Source organism: Eptesicus fuscus, chromosome 8 (assembly GCF_027574615.1).
Source record: "Eptesicus fuscus isolate TK198812 chromosome 8, DD_ASM_mEF_20220401, whole genome shotgun sequence".
NCBI lineage: Eukaryota > Metazoa > Chordata > Mammalia > Chiroptera > Vespertilionidae > Eptesicus > Eptesicus fuscus.
The window spans coordinates 95,688,570-95,708,577 of record NC_072480.1 but is presented as its reverse complement, the minus strand read 5'-3'; the positions used below and the strand labels follow the sequence as shown (position 1 = coordinate 95,708,577).

The 20,008-nt window shown below is 38.1% G+C and overlaps 1 protein-coding gene across 1 annotated transcript in view; it reads right to left on the bottom strand.

Annotated features, from left to right (window-relative positions):
* Positions 1-20,008, bottom strand: part of SORBS2 (sorbin and SH3 domain containing 2) — a 162,713-nt gene that overhangs the window by 76,416 nt on the left and 66,289 nt on the right. The window contains exons 2-5 of the mRNA XM_054720115.1: positions 16,012-16,061; positions 11,108-11,200; positions 4,755-4,781; positions 4,149-4,273 (exon numbers count right to left, since the gene is read on the bottom strand). Of these exons, the coding sequence (XP_054576090.1) occupies positions 4,149-4,273; positions 4,755-4,781; positions 11,108-11,200; positions 16,012-16,021 (255 nt within the window). The 5' untranslated portion in view covers positions 16,022-16,061. The remainder of the gene's footprint in view (positions 1-4,148; positions 4,274-4,754; positions 4,782-11,107; positions 11,201-16,011; positions 16,062-20,008) is intronic.

The following is a 20,008-nucleotide window of genomic DNA, read 5'->3' as shown; positions in this document are numbered from 1 at the left end:
GTGCAGGAGCGGAAACCACAGGAATGGAATCATGGAACAGACTGATGAATCTCAGAGGGAAGAGGGGAGAGAGGAGGGCGGGAAGAGATTAAAGATCTTATATGCATACTAGAGGCCCAGTGCACGGATTCGTGCACCAGTGTGGTCCTTCAGCCTGGCCTGCGGGGATTAGGCTAAAATCGGCTCTCCGATATCCCCCGAGGGGTCCCGGATTGCAAGAGGGTGCAGGCCAGGCCGAGGGATCCCACCGTGCACGGGGCCTGTAGTAATATTATAATACAATAATATTTTCAAAATCTGTATTTTCCTGATCTAATTTTCAATTGAGAGAATAGCCATATTTGATAATTTCACCATGACCAGTGATGATGTTACATAATTTTTAACTAGTTTAAAATGAAGTAAATGATAATAAATTCGATTTTGGTATAAATAAAATGTTTAAACTTAAAATAATGTTCAGTTTTAACGCACTTACTTTCCTACTTTTCAATATTTTTAAAACTACTGAAATGTTCTAGATAAAAATTAACAATACCTAAAAACATATATATGGGGACATGTCTTTCTTTCCATCTCTGGTTCCAATTGGCTTACCATGGCACTGTGCTCTGTAGTCTTAACACTCCCCTTCTAACCTCTGTAATGGCTGAGCTTCTAGGCCTCACTTCTCAAGGAACATACAGAATACATTAAATACCCAGAAAAGGGAATTGATGGGTTTTGTTCTCCTTTTCAATGCAGTTGACAGTAATGTACTTACGAAAATACCTAGCCCAGCCGTGGTGGCTCAGTGGTTAAGCGTCAATCAATGAACCAGGAGATCACGGTTCAATTCCCAGTCAGGACAAATGTCTGGGTTTTAGGCTTGATCCCCAGTTTGGGGTGTGCAGGTGGAAGGCGATCAATGCTTCCCTCTTATCATTGATGTTTCTATCTCGCTCTCCCTTTCTCTCTCTGAAATCAATAAAAATAAACTTAAAAAAGAAAATACCTAGGGAGGAGTGATATAAAAATCAATCTTTATACTAAGAAATTACTTGTATTGTATTAGGTGTCAGAATGGTATTTGCCTTATTTTTTCTCTTCACCTGTTAGATATAGGTATTAACATTTTTACAAACTTAAGGATCTTATACTGACTTTACTACCAGGATAATTGGAGTTGACAGTTGAAAACAAATGAAATAATAAAAATTGCTGGTGCCTTGTGAGGGGTACTTATAATGATAGAATTATCTATATCATTGTTAAGATTTAAAATTTCCATGGTAATTTAAAAATAAATGATTTACGCATTTTTGTGAAAGAAAATTTTTCCCTCCTACCCCATCTCCTTCTGTGATAATGGAAATCCTCTCTGACAGCCCTTCTCTGGGGACAAGGAGGAAACATCCGGCAGACACTTGTATACTTAGAAGGCTCTATTTCACCGGCCACAGCTATTGGTCAGGAGGGGGAATAACTGAACTAACCTGGACCAAGGAGGCACTGCCTCCTTCTTGGGACTGAATTACACTGAATGGCCAGATTATTATGATCTCTGAACACATAATAATCTGGCTACTCAGTATATATATATATTAGAGGCCCGGTGCATGAATTCATGCAAGGGTGGGATCCGGCCAGCCTGGCCAGGTGGAGGGGACATGGGCGGTTGGCCGGCCTGCCTGCTGGTCGAACTCCTGGTAGAGGGGACAATTTTCATATTAGCCTTTTGTTATATAGGATATACACTGAGTGGCCAGATTATTATGCATTCAGAGATCATAATAATCTGGCCACTCAGTGTATATGTACTGAATGCCCCGGTCGGGGAGTTTTGTGCCCCAGAACCGCAAGAGGCAAGTTGACACAGAGAATGTCATCGACATTCACAGGCAACTTGAAGTAATGAGAGAGCAGAGGCAGAGAGATGAGAATGAGGTCAACTCAGAAAGAGGAGAGACAACGGGAACTATGTGGCATGTCAGGTGGAGAGAGAGTAGCTAATGTTCTCCAGTTCCCCTAAGGCCTGGCTGTACCACCTGCCTTTCATGATTCAAGACTGCACTATAACCTCATAATAAAAACTATCTTTACAGAAGTCTTAATAGCCTTATAGTTTCTACCCTAGACCTGGGTGACAAGTGGCCTAAAATGGGCACACAGATTTGGGCACATTGAGGGAGTGTGGCATCAGAATCAGAGGAGTAAATAGTTAAGAGATTGTGTGCATGTGAATCAAGAAAATTTTGGTGCTAAAAGATCTGGCACGAAACACATTTCTTTAACACTTAAAAGTACTTAGAGTGCCCTAGCCGGTTTGGCTCAGTGGATAGAGCATTGGCCTAGGGACTGAAGGGACCCAGGTTCGATTCCGGCCAAGGACACATGCCCTGGTTGCGGGCTCGATCCCCAGTGGGGGGCGTGCAGGAGGCAGCCGATCAATGATTCTCTCTCATCATTGATATTTCTATCTCTCTCTCCCTCTCATTTCCTCTGTAAAATCAATAAAAATATATAAAAAAAGAAACCTAGAAATGTATTGATGAATTTCATAGGGTTATAAATGGGAGGATGGTTTCTTTCTCCTTTCCCTTCCTGATTGGACTCTACCAAAGCAGGAGGTTAGGTAAGCAGCCCAGCACGAAGGGGTTAGGGTCTCTGCAAGACACCTGTCAGAAGAGATTGGAAAGTGTAATGGATCACCCGGCAGTCTGAGGACTGAGCGGTCGCAGCCACTGCAGGTTTTTGTCTCTCTTGCTGAAGAGGTATCTTTGTAGTCTCTGGAGAAAGCTCAGGTAGCTGTTTGTGGCTTTCGGGATCCTGTCCTGACAGGGGAGCTATCTGAATGGAGAGAGATGCTGTGTGTTTCTCAGGCACTGGGTTAGGGGGCGGTGAGCAGGGCCTTTTGAGGAATGACGGTAGGTCAACAGATTTGGAAAACGGTGGAGTATTAAAGGGGATGCTACTTCCTGGATCCTGGTTATGGATTAGTTTCAGTGTAGAAATTTTCCGCGTTTGAGAATCCTGCGTGTAGTCCTCTTGTAGAAATGGGGCACTGCCCGTGTCAGCACTGGGTGGGGGACCTGTGCTGGCAGCTGCTGGCAGCAGGTTAGTGATTTTCTGTGTGTACGACACAGTTGTGTTAGATTCTTCAGAATACACGATTGTCTGGCTGGGGTCGTCTGCATCAGGGTGCACAGCTCCCGGAAGAAGTTTTTTATTAGTCAAGTACCCTGAACAGGAAGGAACGTGCGTGTTAGTTTCTGGTGGGTCTAAAAGGTCACCCTTTGTGTGACTGGTGGTCAAGGAGCTACAGAAGCTCTCTTTTCTGAGCGGTGGAAGGGGTGCCTGGATTGCCAAAAGCATCCGGAGAAAGAAATAATGTTGAAAGAAAAACAGAGAGAAAGTCAAAGTTAGTCATTAAAGAAACCAGTGTTAACTCCATCCTTAAAGAGGCTAAAGCAATGTCATACCTTCTTATTATGTTATACATTTCGTTGGCTAGATTGATCTATTTTATTCCACCAGGAATGTGCTTTATTTTATTATCAAAAGCTGCCTTCGAGGGGAAAATAGTCTTTATACAGAATACATTATGAAGTTTGTCTCCATCTACATCCTGGGAAATTACCTTAAAAGTGAACACATGTTCTCTTGCATATTTTCAGGCTTTGAAGCACACACACACACACACACACACACACACACACACACACATACACACTTTAGTTACATTGTTTTGATCACTCTTCTTATGCTGCAGCACAATTTTGCTGATATCTCCAACACAGAATTCCTTTATATAATGAACAGTTGCATAACTCATATTTATAAGTGTATAATGATTGATGATCTCCTTACTTTGAAGTCTAAATCATCAGCTGATAATGTTTTATAATTCAGAAAAGAACCTAAACATTATGTTAGAAACTGACCTGCATTTATCAGCTGAATGAAAAAAAGAACCTGTTTTGAACTTAAGACTTGTTTTCCATATTGTCTATACAAGTCTGACCAGTAGTACAAATATGAAAGCAAAAACATATTAAAAATAAAACATGTACCAAAATATGCCCCTATTACTAGAAAAGAGATGCTAAAGTAGAGGGCTAACAGCCTTGCTTTCAAATAACACAACAGATAAGAGTACGCAGGAGTACCTGAGTGGGTGACCTTTTTTCTTGTAGGTTTGGCCGGACGCTTCTAAAGCCTTTTGCTGCAAGAGAGGAATATGTAGCATCTCCATTCAGTGTGTCTTGATTTTGGTCATTGTAAGATCTCCAGGCTTTTATTAAGGGAACACAAATTGGATACAAACATATCTACATTCACTTTTAACATTTTTTGAAATAAAAATAAATGTGAAGTTTTCTTTAGAAATTTAATTTAATTCAATATGCATAACTGTACATGCAAGTCAACTTTACTGCGAGGTTCACAATGTGGTTATGAATATCTTAAAAAAAACACACAACTCATAACACCCTAGCCGGTGTGGCTTAGTGGGTTGAGTGTCCTCCAGTGCACCAAGAGGTCACGGGTTCGAATTCCAGGTCAGGGCATGTGCCTGGGTTGTGGGCTCAATCCCCAGGAGGGGGCGTGCAGGAGGCAACCAATCATGGCTCTCTCTCTCTCTCTCTCTCTCTTTCTCCCTCTCTCTCCACCCCCCTCTATAATATCAATTAAAAACCCCACACATTTAAAAAGAAAAAAAAAAAAACAACACACAGCAAATGGAATGCTTATCCAGAAGAGCTTTTCTGTACCTGAATCTGGTGACTGAGAATCACGCCCTAAAAGAAAAAGAAATGTTCAAATTACTATGAGGGTAAAGGAAAGGAACAATCAAGTACGATCGTTTGCCAAAGAACTACATGCATTTGAGGGGGGCAACATTATCTCAGTTCTAAAATTCTGGGTACATAAAATATACCAATGAGAAGTTTGTATATTAATTTTTTACTTCAATTAGAACAGTGGTTCTCAACCTTTCTAATGCTGCGACCCTTTAATACAGTTCCTCATGTTGTGGTGACCCCCAACCATAAAATTATTTTCGTTGCTACTTCATAACTGTAATTTTGCTACTGTTATGAATCGTAATGTAAATATCTGTGTTTTCTGATGGTCTTAGGCGACCCTGCTAGCGGTTCTCAACCTGTGGGTCGTGACCCACAGGTTGAGAACTACAGGTTGAGAACTGCTGCTATAGAGCCTGAGACCATCAGAAAACACAGATGTTTACATTACGATTAATAACAGTAGCAAAATTACAGTTATGAAGTAGCAATGAAAATAATTTTATGGTTGGGGGTCACCACAATATGAGGAACTGTATTAAAGGGTCGCGGCATTAGAAAGGTTGAGAACCAATGAATTAGAATATAATTCATTATATAACCACAAATTATAATTAACACATATATAAAACACTGATTCCTTCCCCTTACCCCGTGTTATGGCAACCAGTAATTTTATCTTATTATTGCCCACGCAGAATGTATGAATTTCTAAATATCAAATTAAAGCATCAAAAGGTATCTGGCTTGTATACAATGAGTGTTTCTCCAGCATTAAATCAAACCTCTGGATCCTTAGCTTTTGATGCCCTGGTATTTCCATATTCAACTCCTGTATGAGACAGCAATACATTTTTTTGTAATTTGACTTTTTTTTTTAACTTGGAGAAAGTGTAAATGTGTCTACCATATTATGTGATACTTCAAATCATTCTCTAGACTTTGAATTTTCTTCTTATTGCCACTTAAAGTCACATTCTATTCCAATATGAAAGAGCTGTTACAGTATAGTTCATTGTGTTGCAGTAAGCTGTGGAACACAAATTTCAGCACTAAGAAATTGCTTTGGATAATGCAGGAGGGAAGTGGCTCAATGACATGTTTACTATTAGTTTTACTGGACTCACACATTCAAGAATCTTCCATAACTTATGAACATTGGGGGTAATTGATTTGCATTGCTCAGTTCTATTATATCACTTGGCCAACTTCACCTGGAATCATAAAGCCTTAACTTTGGGAAGGACTTTGGGGGTCATCCAGCTTCACCTCTGTCCTGGCCCTGGACCCCTTCTATACGTCCCCCGAGACCATTATTAAATTGCTGTTATTTCAATGCCTAGTAGAACATGAATGTTATGTGTAAAAATGACTCTTCCTTTTCTTTTTAATGCTTAAGGAATGGCTATTTAGAAATCTAAACACATGAATTAGGAATGATAAAAATTAGTTGAGAATGCAAGAGTTTGAATTGAGGTAAAATATCTGATGTAGATTCTTTCCAAATCAAAGAAAGAGAAATAAATGAGCCAGCACAGAGTATGTTAGAATGACTCCAACTCAAATGCGGTAGAGAAGACTAAGAAATCTTCATTTCTTAAAAAAGGATATTTGCTAATTTAGTATGGATCCTAACTCCAGTAAGTTCCAAATCAGGGTGATAAATGGGGACCATACAGTGAAAATAGCTTTGAGGAGTTACATATGAAATGCTTACTAGACTATCTCTAGGATTTGATGGGAGCAGAAATGATTGAACTTCTTAATCACTTAAATGATAATGAGGACTCTATAAAGAAAACAGTGTAACACACAGAGCAGCAATTAGAATTCTGCTGTGGGCAGTCAGGGAGAGAGACTGAACAACCACCTGGTTACCACACACTGTTTATGGATATGGAACAAGTTTTGGGACTTGAAGAAATGGCAATGTAAAGACGAGCAGTATGGATAGTAATTATTATTATCTGTATTATAGTTATATGCTTGAGAATAGGGATTTCACTTTACCCTGGCTTGATAGAACTGGGCTTTTATAAAGAAGGGTGTGTGGGTATGTATTGGGGATGGAGGTTATAGGAGCCTGATGCTTGGAGGTGCAAGAGGTATAGGCGTGGTAAGGAAGAGGAGGGCATATTGAGAAGATTTGAAGGACACTTTGAAATAAACTTCCTCTAACTGATAGTTTGTAGAGGGTCAGTTCTTTTTCTTACTGGTGACCACATTAGAGATTATGGAACAGTGAGTGGGATAGACAGTAAGTGTGAGAATCAGAGAAGAGTCATTCTAAGCTGAATCCAGGGGCTCTCCCGACTCCTCCCCTTATCCACCCCCACCCCCAATACTGAGCCCAGGGATTTCCAAATGAAATTATACCTGTGCTACCGGAAATATGAGCTATTGATCAGGGTGAGCTCTGCTGAAAAAATCCTGCATAACATAGGAGACATGAATGTGTAGAATTACGATAAAGGACAAAGAATAAAAATGGCCAAGGATTAAAACCTTCAGGATGAACCTGTATTTTAATGAAGTTTATGTTAATGATTGAAGTCCATACCTAAGAGGGTGGTCTCTTAAGGACACTCAAGTGTATAGCGTTGCAGTTTATTTAAAATAAATCCAATTATAATATTTAAAGCACCCAATCCTGATTTTCTATTTTATTGTAGTTTTCTAGAGACACTGAAAGATAAATAGCTCCCATGTGGATACTGTTGACCTCAGCCCTGCTTTTATTTCATTCCTGCCAGGAAAGGGTAGGAAAGGGAGGATGAGCATGGTTGGAAGCAGGTGACAGAAAGCATGAAAGCATCCTGGATCCATGTCAAGTAAAGAGAATATATGTTTTAAAAAAAAACACACCTATTGAACTATATTATGCTAAGCAAAATGAGCCATTCAGAGAATGACAAGTATCACATAATGTCACTCATATGTGGAATCTAATGAACAAAATAAACTGATGAACAAAAAAGATCCAGAGACATGGAAGCATGTAACAGACTGATGAATCTTAGAGGGAAGGGAAGGGGGGGCAGAAAGAGAATAACCAAAGAACTTATATGCATATATGCATAACCCATGGACACAGACAATACTGAGGTGAAGGCCTGGGGAGGGGTGGGAGTGGGGTCAATGGGAGAAAACAGGGACATCTGTAATACTTTCAACAATAAAGATAAATTTAAAAAACACTATTGAGCTGGTAAATGACTTGGGAGATGCATGGGGAAGATGGTTTTGTCCAACATCTTCAATATTATTTATGATCATTCATTGTGAAAAAACAGAGCCAGAATTATAGGGATCCGAGCTCTAAATTTCTGGTGTTCTTTAGTACACGGTCATTGTGTCTCTGAAAATTTAAGAATGAGTGACTGGGTCAGATGTGAATAGGGTCTTTGAGAATGAAGAGCCATGACCTCTCTCACTGGTACCATGAGCACTCCCTGTGCCCGGCAGAAGGGGGGTGAGGACACTGTCGGAGAGGGTGTCCAGGCTCATTGCAGGGTCGGTGTCAGGGGTTGGACTGCATGCCCTCAGAGGTCCTTTCCAACTTTATGATTCCAACGTTTAAATCCCTTTTAGCTGATGTGGTATATTAGACATAATAAACTATATTTTTCTTAAAAATTATGATGATTTTAAATCTTATAGCTCCTTCTGTTAGAGGGCTCAATTAATTTGCAAGAATTAATTTAAACCCATTAGTTAAATTCAAGCCAACTAATTGAATGCCTACAGTGCCTCCAAGTACTGGGATAAGACTTTTTATTTATTTTCTTCATTTACCCTCATTTAATTTTGACAAATCTTTGGGAGTCTAGGAAATGATTAAGTTCTCAGAGAAGTAGGGAAACAACAAATTCTCCCCCTTCCTCCCCCTCCTCCCCCTCCCCCCACTCCTCCTCCTCCTCTTTAAGGAGAGTTGAGTTACAGACACGAATTTTCCCAGGGTGTAAAACGGGCAGGTGCTGTTTCCTGGGGCAGTGGTCACCACTGCATCTCATCCTTAGCAGTGTTACCTGAGACGGCCAGGTGGTTTTGGTAAAATAAAATGAACTTCGAAAGGCTTATCGTGTCTCTATACTCGTCGTTTTGGTCCTAGCTTAGATTTAAAACATCTATGTGTCTATGAATTATCCAGTGGGATTCTACTTCTTGTAAAAGGGAAAGAGAAAGACTGACTTGGGCGACAATAGTGGATGACAAGCAGCTTATACTGACTTTTCATCTGAGAGAGGGAACCTTTTGTGGATGAGGTCTTTTACTTAAAGGCTATGTGGTTTTAACAATAGCGAATGCAATAAATATTTGCTAATCCCCTTTTAATTCACGAGAAAAGGCTGTGCCAAGTAAGTTCTTCTGAAGGCGACCATAAAGTGAAGGGCCTACAGAGAGGATGATTTCTTTCTTCAAAATGGAATTAAAATTAATTTTAGAAAGGGATCGTACCTATGCGTCTTTAATACAAAAGGGGTCTATTTTTAATGTAACAATTAAGTCCAAAATTCAGGGGGCTTCATTCTCTAGAAATCTTATTCCCTCATGGTATAAAATTTAAAATGGCCCATAGCCACTACATACTTATTGCTGAATATTATTTCATATTCCTAAAATATTTAAATGTTTGCTATTATTTTGATTCTGAAGCATTACATATTTTCTTTTAAGTTTCGTGATATGAAGTTGCTGATATTCTAGTGCAGACTCTCCGAAGTGGCAATCTCTAATCCAGTCGCTCATTCCCTTAGTGGTTCCTTTGGTAGATAACGATAACCCGGCATTGTCGAACCGGTGCCACACTCCCTAGCAGGTGCTGCAGGCAGCCGGCCACCTCTGCGTAGCCTGGGCTACAATTTACTTGGCGGAGATGTCAATGGTATTCATGGTATAGGCATGTCCCTTTCCTGATGGCTCTGGACTTTATTTATTTTCTTATTTCCCTTTATTCCCATTTCCCTCAGGTATCCCATGTAAACACATTTGTAGCTTTTCTAACATCCTTTCATGCTCATATACCCATGAGCAAACATGTACAAATACATATACATACATATATGAGAGAGAGAGAGAGAGAGAGAGAGAGAGAGAGAGAGAGAGAACTATATATTTTTTAACTAAACTGAAATGGTACTACATACATTGCAATGAAACTTGCATTTAAAAAAATTTAATATATTCTGGAACCACCTGGCCTGCTATTTAAACTTGGACATTGAAATCCATTTGTGGTTTGGAGGTGGTGGGCAGGAGTGGGTTTCTCCAGATGGAAGCTTGTTTTTCCTCAACAATGTGGGATAGTTCAGGACCAAGGATATTTTAACATTTAATCAACTACTACGTGTATGTGTGTACAAGATACTGGCGTGCGCAGTGAGAATTAAAATTATTCAAACACTCTCCATCCCTTTTCCACTTCTGCTCCAAAACTCCGCAAATAGAAATAAAAAACAAAGAAACCCCTCTCTTCCCCCAAGTAACCAGCCAAGAATCAAACCTATCCGTCAGCAAGAGGTGCAGGTCTGTTCTGGGTCTGGAGTCCCTGAGGCTGTCAGGCTCGCGTGGAGCTGCCAGAGCCACGCCCCTCTCAGAGCAGACTGTGCCTACCAGCTTAGGTAAGTCCCCACAGACATTTATTGGAGATACCCACCTCGGTGTCTGCTGGAACACACGCTCCCAATTACCTTCTAGAGTACATGCATATCTGTGGCTGCACCCAGGTATACACGTGGTGCTAATCTTAATTGCACCAAAGTGTTTAAAAGTACGTTTAGAAGGATCTTTGCTGACTGGATTAAAGGAAGGTTTAAGATCTCTTTCAAAACAAATGATCATCCTGTTTGCAACCTTTGGCGAAGAAGTGAATTAATAAATATTCAGTTTCCTACAAACCCCTCTCTCTGACCCCTGTGTCCCCACCCTTCAATAGTTTTTAGCTTAACAACAAACAAAACAACAAAAGCAACTATGAGTTATCTTGATTAAATATTCTTACTTTAGTTCATAAGAGACAAAAGCTTAAATAGTTATTAACACTTGCAGTTACTCAACACATTTTTGGCAAGTCGCTGTTGTTTTTAATTAGATTTTTAAAATGTTTTCTACAAGATATCAGTTTCCTTTGGCTTTTTTTATTTTTAGAACAAAAACAGGAGGGATAGGAGCTATTCTTGAGACAGAAATATAAGAACTTGTGGGACATTCTCAAGGTATTTACAGTCACTTTCTTCATCCAAACAAGATAATTCTGGAAAGAGAGAAAGGTCAGACAAAGCCATTCAAGTGTGACATTCTGGGAGTTAGTGATATTATACCTGCAGCCAATAGGTTTGGAGAACTTTGAACTCTCTTCACAGATGTTAATGTAACAGACATGGCGGCACGTTTGCGAGCACACCCACCGCTATCTGGAAGCAAAAAAATGACATAGCAGAAGCCACAGCAAAGGAAAAGCACATGCAATCTCATGCATTTTAAGTGGAATGTGCCAGACATCCATGGGAAAGATGAACAGTCAGAATTAGTAACCAGGGAATCCATACGCAAATTTTACAACCACCTAAACTCAAAACAAAACAAAACAAAACAAAATAGCAGGGGTTTGATTTAGAAATAGATGCCAATGCTTTAATAAATTTTTTTTAAAAAAGGATTTACTTAACATTTTATGGTTTTTATTTAATGAAAACATGAAAGTATAAAACTCAACTTTGTTTATACCATTTTCATTCAACTGTTAAATTTTTAAGCAGCGTAACTAGCTTTTAGAGTTATGAATAAGCTCTCTTTCAGGGTTAAGAGCCATAATATAATATACTTTTTGTAGCCATCATTTAGGCTTACTGTGTTTTAGCTATTATGAATCCTGAAGATGGTTTTAAGCACCTCTTTAAGTAAATACTGTTAACAGATATAGCCATGATATATTTGATATACGGGATTCTTAAAGAGAAATATAGCATTATGGAAATTCTATGTCTTCCCATAGTTACTATAAGTTATGGAAATAATTAGCCTAGTTGAAATCAAGACAATATTGACACATAGAGTATTGAAATGACCACGCTAAAATTTAATTTGTTTTTATACTTTTGAACATGTATATGATGATCTACCTATTTACACTTATGCAAATATCAACATGAAGTAAAGTAAATGAAAAGGTACCAACTATTACAATGTAATATAAGTTTCGAGTTACAAGACTTCTAAAATTGAAAGGTTAATGTTCTATTTATGAACAGATTCCAATTCCATTTCCACATTCCTTTGTACATGGAATGTGCAATAAATAGTTTTTCTCATTCCCCTGAAACCAGAATAACCTAAGTTTAATTTTTTTGAAAGTTATAACGAGAGACAAATAATATAACCACCAATATGATAACATAAATCATTATATATTGCCACATGCTATTCTTATTTTTTTCTTTTTCTTTATTTCTTTTTTATTTTTCAGTTACAGTTAACATACAATATTATATTAGTTTCAGGTGTACAATGTAGTGATTAGACAGTTATACTTTTCATTTATTTCTTAAGGAAAAGTATCCGCTTTGTTTACTGAACATGAAGGAAGTTAAGAATGCTTGGAAGTATGATCTGAGCTAATTATTGGTAAAATCACAAGTAGTAAGGTCAGTAGACCTTAAAATTGGTGGAATTGTCCTCATATCAAAATACAATTTCTTAAATATGTTTAAAATAACAGTTTCCTAATGCAGATAATAATGAAAATAGAAAAATGAAACAACATAAGAAAGTCAAATAAATCAAAGACTATAATTCAAAGACCCAACATAGAAAGACATAAATGGTGGAAGCATACAGCTGAAGATGTCTTTAAGAGAGGCACCCATGGGATATAGCAAACTCTGCAAACTGAAAATAGCTATGAGGGATGAGAGTTTCTGATAAATGGAGGGAATGTTTTTGAATATGCGGTTGTAGCAGCTCCGATGGTCTAACAGGGTTGTGTAGTCAAGGGTGTTGAAAGTATGAACTGATGGCTCTTGAAGAGATTTTATTTTCTAGTTCTATTAATTCTGAACATCTGAAGACAAACAGTGAGAAAGACGAAAAGGGGGGATTTCAGAATGAAATTGGTTAAACCTATGGTTCCCAAACTGTGTTGAGGTGCCCCAGCTACCTCAGTTGACTCATGAGGGTTTTGAGGGATATTTTAAATGTTTTAGGAAAACTCACGGTATCTATTAGATACTGCATGAACTACTAGCCTGAGGTAGTTTCCAGTTTCACCATAATAAAGCTTGTGTTCTCTTCCTTTAGATGATATTATATCTTTGAAAAGTTGGATTTTTGGTGATAGCTATGACAAAAAAGCAAGTGCCCCATGAAAGACATTTTGGGCATTAATGAGACTGGTGATGTACAATCCGAGTCCAAGGTCCGCGGGGTTTTGCAGTGCCCAATAAACACACACGTTCCATTGGTTATTAACTGCAGTCATAAAGAACAAAATAAAATGATTTTTTTCAATGTAAGTGTATTATTATTTTCAAATTGCTTCTGAGTTGACAGAATATAAGTACTTATGAAGTTGTTTGCCCCTAGATAATTAATAAATGGAACTGTTGGGTATTTCTTTTGGCCTGAGAGTGTGGGAACCTCTGGGTTAAATGACACCTATATTCTAAGGAACTCTAAAACCTAGGTGAAATAAGTGAAGAATCTGTCTTTATTAACAGTTTAATAAGGAGCTTAATTAGAAAAGTTGAGGCATTTGTGAAATTGCTGGAACAGAGCAATCTATTCTATCCTATTTCTATTTACTCGTGTGTTGATACTTCCTGTGATTTCTTAAGGATATTTTTAAGATCTCAAAATGAGGATCTGTCTTGCATACTTCAGGTCATTCTGAAGAACCCTAGTGCCATTCTCACCTTCGCCCTCGTAATGACCTGCACGGCGACAGTCATGAATGACTTGCACCTCTTCCTCCCAGATGCATGATTCTTGGGAGCTGTTTCCACGGCTGAAAACACTCACATGGGTAAAGCACATACAACGAATTACTTCCTGTCTTTCTCTCTTTACTTTCTTCCAGAGCTAAGATTTGCCTTAGGAAATAATGGGTCACAGATTCTTAGAGTGGAAAGATAGCATGTTTTGTACATATTTCTATACATCGTTCAGAGACTTTAGTGTAAAAAAGGAACACATCTCCTCTGGCACACTTACTACGTATTTGACTAAAACAAAAAGCTGCTTTGCTTGAAAACAATCTTTTTTTTTTTTTAACTTCAGTGACTGACACATAGGTATTTAAATAGTAATATATGTCTTTAGTGATTAGTAGGTAGATAATAAAGACTAATTTGATTTGTTAGATATTTCAGTACTAACCTTTACCAGTACTTCATTTTGTAGATATAGGTAGCAACAATGCTTTCTTCACCTTCCTACAGCAATATTTACATATATATTAAAAAGTGGCATGTTTTTATAATAGCACTATGGTCTTAGTTTGGAATTTTAAATAAAAAGGGTTTGTCACTTCTTACCAATTTTGTGTGCCTAAGTTTGAATATCATATTTTACACGCATATGTACATATAGGTTTACTGATATAAACAAAATAACTGTGCAAATTAGCATTCTACATGGAGCCAAGCTCAATCCTTTCCCATGAGAGGATGCATTAGAGGGTTATATTCATGCTGCGATAGCAGAAACCTGGCTCAAGTACCCCAGCGACCTAAACAAATATACAAATGTCTATTTGCCTACTTTGCCATTAGAGTTGAATTCTATGCATAGGAGGATTAATTATTAGATGCATTTTACATGAATATGGTATCTTTAGCATAATCACATATTACACATCTGTCATGATAGGGTTATAATAAATAGGAAGTCAGCATTCCACAAGGTGAAGGATATTGGGAAGTTATGTCTTAAGTCAACTTAGGTCTGTGAGAAGATGTCTCAGAACGATTATGGAAATCAATGCCTTCCCAGTTATTATTAGCTGTGGAAATATAACTTCCTCCTGTGGACCTTCCGCTGGATTGACTGCAGTGTCACAACACGACTTACCCTAGTTCAGCTACGAGCTGTCTATTCTATGTGCTTTCTTCAATCTCCTTTACCTAATACTATTTCTTTTTCTATTTCCCATGTCTAATTCCCACACTTCCCATTGTCCAAATGCCTTTACTTGGTTCATCTCCAGGGTTAGAATTCCTCTGGGTTTCTAAGTCTTCCTTGTATAGTTTGACTGTCTCCAGTATCCTCTTCTTGCCTGTTGCTCTACATATCTATGAGTTGACTACATTCACAGGGGCCAGCTGACCTCGAGTTTAGAGGTCAGTTGGGGCAGGTTTCTGCTAAGGGGCAGCCTCGGCATCACGGGGAATGGGGCATGTGTCTACACTTGATCTAGGGATTAGAGACCGGTTCTCACCAGTGGTTGCTAATCCTCCCTTGATAACAAGAGACAGCAAACTGTCCAGTGATTGCTTGCAGATAGGAAACAGTATTTTTTAAACACAAGTTACAAAATTTCAGTGAGAAAGTTGTTTTCCAGAATTACTTACTATCGAATATAAAGATTTCAGGGGAGAAAAGGTGAAAATGTATGCTAAAACATTTCTACCATGGGAAAAAATTCATGTACATAGCATGTATCGCAAAGACTGTTACAATTAATCTGTATACAGTACAGAGTTCAGAGGCATCGGTGTTGTTAAGATAATTGGAGATACTGTTCTCACATCTAAAAATCTAATGCTTATGACTTTAGGTGTATTATGTGTATGGATTAATTAAGCTGATTTCATAGGAAGCGTTGGCACTGTCCGCTGACTGTCAACATAAAGGGTTTATAGAATGGGAAACTTTAAATGTTTTCTACTAGAGCAACCTGCCTTTGAATTTAGCCTATTCTAAGAAGGATTTCAAATGTATACATGCAAACGGCATCCCACCTCTTCCTAGAGTACATAGGAGTTAATTTCAAGACATGATTTACAGAAAAAAAATCGAGTAAGAGTAGATAAAACCAAAAATTCTACTTTTGATTGCTGTAAGACTAGACCATAAAGACAAAGACATTAAGTAATGAATGTACACTACCCATCTAGTCAGAAACTCAGGATCACATTGGAATCAGCAGAGTGCTAACCTAATGATTTAGGGCCAAGATGATGTTTAGAGAGCAGGGCTGAAAAGGTTAAAACTAACAGATATGGCATACCTGTATTCATTGTGACCTTGGAGGGTTTGTTATTAAAGTCTTCAGTTTCCCTGTAGAAAAAAAAAAAGATGTTTTAATTTATTCACCAGCGCGTGGAACAAAATATCATAACATGCAATTGGTTTTTGCTTTTGGTGTACCTGTGAGTTAATATCTCATTATCATTAGTTTTATTTAAATCAGGGCTTAATAAGGTGGGCAGAATTTATAATTCTATTGAAGTTAAATTTCAATTATTATTAGTCCTATGCTCATAATCATAAACTTAAGTTTTTATTTTACGGTGGCCATTAGTGGATGAAAATGAAGAAAAGTTCTCATTTTAAAAAATTCAATTTCTCTCATAAGCATCTATATATATAAAAGCCTAAGCAACCGTCAACTGGTTGCTGTGACACACACTGACCACCAGGGGGCAGATGCTCAACGCACAAGATCAGGCTCCCTCCTGTCTGGATTGGGCCTGCAGGGTTCGGGCCAAAACCAGCTTTCCAACATTCCCCTGAGAGGGCATAGGCCAGGTCGAGGGACCCCACTGGTGCACGAATATGTGCACCAGGCCTCTAGTTTATAACTAAAAGGTTTTGCTCTTTAAGCCTGAAGAGATCATTAGTTATAAAGTGTTACCTTTCAGAATTTTAAAATATACTCAGGAACTTGGAAATCTAACATACATTATTCAATTTATTATATTCAATTTATTACTTGACTAATTTATTACCAGGGAATATTTAATATATTTAATATATATTTTGAACAAATAGCCAAGGAAGATGAGATTATTCTCTTTTTTATTTTTTTTTAAGATGCAGGAAATAAATGTTTACTACAAAACCCATTTCTGTGTCAGTATCAGATGCTGTGGCTTTTCCCACTGAAGTGTTTGATGGATAACAATAGAGATTAAGTCATTAAAAATGGTTACGGCCTGGCTGGTGTGGCTCAGTAGTTAAGTTTCGAACTATGAACCAGGTCAGTTCGATTCCTGGTCAGCCACATGCCCAGGTTGTGGGCTTGAACCCCAGAAGCGGGTATGGAGGAGGCTGCTGATCAATGATTTTCTCTCTCTCTCTCTCCCTCTCTGAAGTCAATTAAAAACATACATTTTAATGAAGTGTTTGCAGAACAATGGTTATTGTAGAAAAATGTTTTTTAATGTTGAGTATTATTTTATGATGCATGCGATGACTTAGTTCTTTCCCTGTCATATCATCTTAGCCCATTTTTAGAGTTCCTGATTTACCCACACCCTAAGACCAAAGAGGAAGGACACGCTGTCTTAGGAAGCAAACCTTACAAGAGCAAGAGCTCTCTGGAGATGTTTAATCCCAGCCACCTGCCTTTGCTAATGGCTAGGGCCTACTGCTGGATGGACATGAACTTCCCCAACACCACTCACTGGGTTGCCATGTACATTAGCACTCTAACATCTGATAGTTTAGAAATTTCTTTATACTTTGTGGATGAGTGGGGATAATGTTGAAATGAAATCATCTGTCATGATTTGTCAAAAAGGACTTTTGATAAATACGTTTTTCTTCAATCTGCAAAGGGCACCAGCTGAGCTTCTTTGGCTTTCTTGTCTGTCTGCCTGGTTCTCGCCCGCCCCGCCTTTCAGAACGTGTCTCCTGTCCTCATGTGCTCTGCTCCACTCATCATCTATCATTTTCTTCCACTATGGCCATTGCACTTCACCTCTGTTAGAAAGCTTAGTTTTGTTCATTACTACTGTGAAATTCTAATAAAATTAAAATGCAAGCACCAGCTAAATATAATGATATCTATTTTCTCTCCCAGGGTGGGGAAAGAAATGGTGAAATAAAATAGTATGAAAATAGTAACAATTAGGGAGCTTTTTCTAGTCAGATTTCCAATGCTTTACTAGAGAATTACTTATTTCCAGGGACTTTAGTTTTGTTTTTTTTATATAACATTAAGTCCCTAAATGTAACCAGTTTTCACCAGATGGTTTAATCTTCATAATTTATCTAGAGCAGTTTTACTTATATTTAGCAGCTATCGTTGGAGAGAGATTATAGCATTGTTGGAATTTGAGATTTTATTCATTTAAACTTAACTATTTTGAAAATGTGTATTATTTCAAATGACTATTTAAATCTGTTTCTTTTTTGTTTCTTATACAAATCATACTTGGCTTATTCAGTCAATTCTTTTGGGCTATGAATTTTTGCAAATTTATTGGGAAATACATTTTGTGACAATTTTGAAACATGGACTATACTGTTGATTTATACTGTGAAAGGAAGAGGCTAAATTTGCATATTGAAATAAACGGGAAAATTATACAAAGAAAAAATAGCATAAAAAACGCACCTAAAAGATATGAGATATAATTATGAACCAAGAGGAAAAGGATTTTATCTTTGATGGCTAGAATGAACTAACTGATACTTTGGTACTCAATGAGGGCGAGGGTAATGAACATAAAGAATGAATACAATCACCGTGCTGATATCCACCCCAGTTTAATTTCAGAGTTATAAACGGAAAACAATTCAGATGCTATTCTTGTTTTGTAGTGCTTTCATACCACCCAATTGTTTTCACTATCATATGGAACCGAACACCTAGTACCATGATTTTACAGTGGAGTTCACAATAAGACTTCATAGGCCAATTGATGTTCAAATGTGATTTCAGTGCGTACAAATTAACAGCTCCTCTCCCCCTCCCCACCTCCCCCCAGCTTTCTCAGAATACACAGAGAACTATGACACATCACTAAGAAACTGCTGGTAGCCTGCACACCACCTGTGTTGAAGGGACAGAGGCCAGTGAACCGGGAGGAGGCGGTGGTCAATGCAGGAGGCTTGAGAAAGCTCCGTCAGACTATTTATTTTACTCTCTCAGTAGCAAAACTCCTAATATGTTAACCTTACATGGACAAAATAAATGGAAAGAAAACCCTCAGGGGATGTCTGTGACCAAGGCTAAAACAAGAAGGGATAAACATTCTCCAGAAATTGAGGACTGCAAGGACATTCCCCAAATTCTCTTTTCTCACTCCTTTCCAAGAACACTTTATGTTTAAAACTGTTTCAAGTTTTAAAACTGAATGACAAGGCTTGGACTGGAGCACTACTGATGGATGGAATATTAAATCTGTCTCAAAGGTTGGGCTCTCAGCTCTCAGAGTCTAACACCTACGGATAAAACATAATGGTGCTTTTTATAGTGAGTTAGAGAACTAATTGTCAAAATTGGTTGTTTGAATTCAACTGCATATATTTACAAAATAGCTGACACTCCAAAAGTAAAATCGGATTAGCAGGAACAACGACAGGCGCCGCAAATCCTTGAGCGTCTCACCTTTAAAGTGATGTATCCTGTTACTTATAAATGAAATTTGCGAGGTTTTTAGACTTCACACTGTTGTACATGTCAAAATGTGAAATGACTAACTTCCTAGTCAGGCAAGATGTTTTCCAAGTTGTTAAGAGCCGAGTGATGGAGCTCCCCGGAACCTGAAACCCCAAAGCTTCTTGGGTAACTAATAAAAATGCATGATTCCCTTTCCATTATTTGCACAAAAGCCATTAACAAATCCATGACTGAGAACTCTCTTTAGACAGTCTAAACTGAAGCGGATCTAATCCCTTTTGTTCTGTTCTGAAAGTGTGTCTTTGATTGGACTTATATAACAAGCATGGCTTATTCTGGAAAGCATCAAATTCCTGGAGTGTTTGCGTGCTACCAGAAGAGACAGTATTTCAAGTATTTCCTTAAATTGGAATTGAACCAGGGCCAAGGCAGTGAGAACTGACGGTAAAATGCAGATTGCCTTAAACCTCAGCAGATAATCCACAGAGCAAAGAACTCGGCGCATTGGAGAGTCAAAAGGGTGGTCAGCAGGGGGTGTGGAGCTGTATTTACTTAAATTCAGTTCTTGCCAAAGTTTCTTATGAAGGGCAACTTTATAGGTATCTGAATTTTTGTATAGCAATGGATTTGCTTTTTGTTTGGGTTAGAGCAGCTT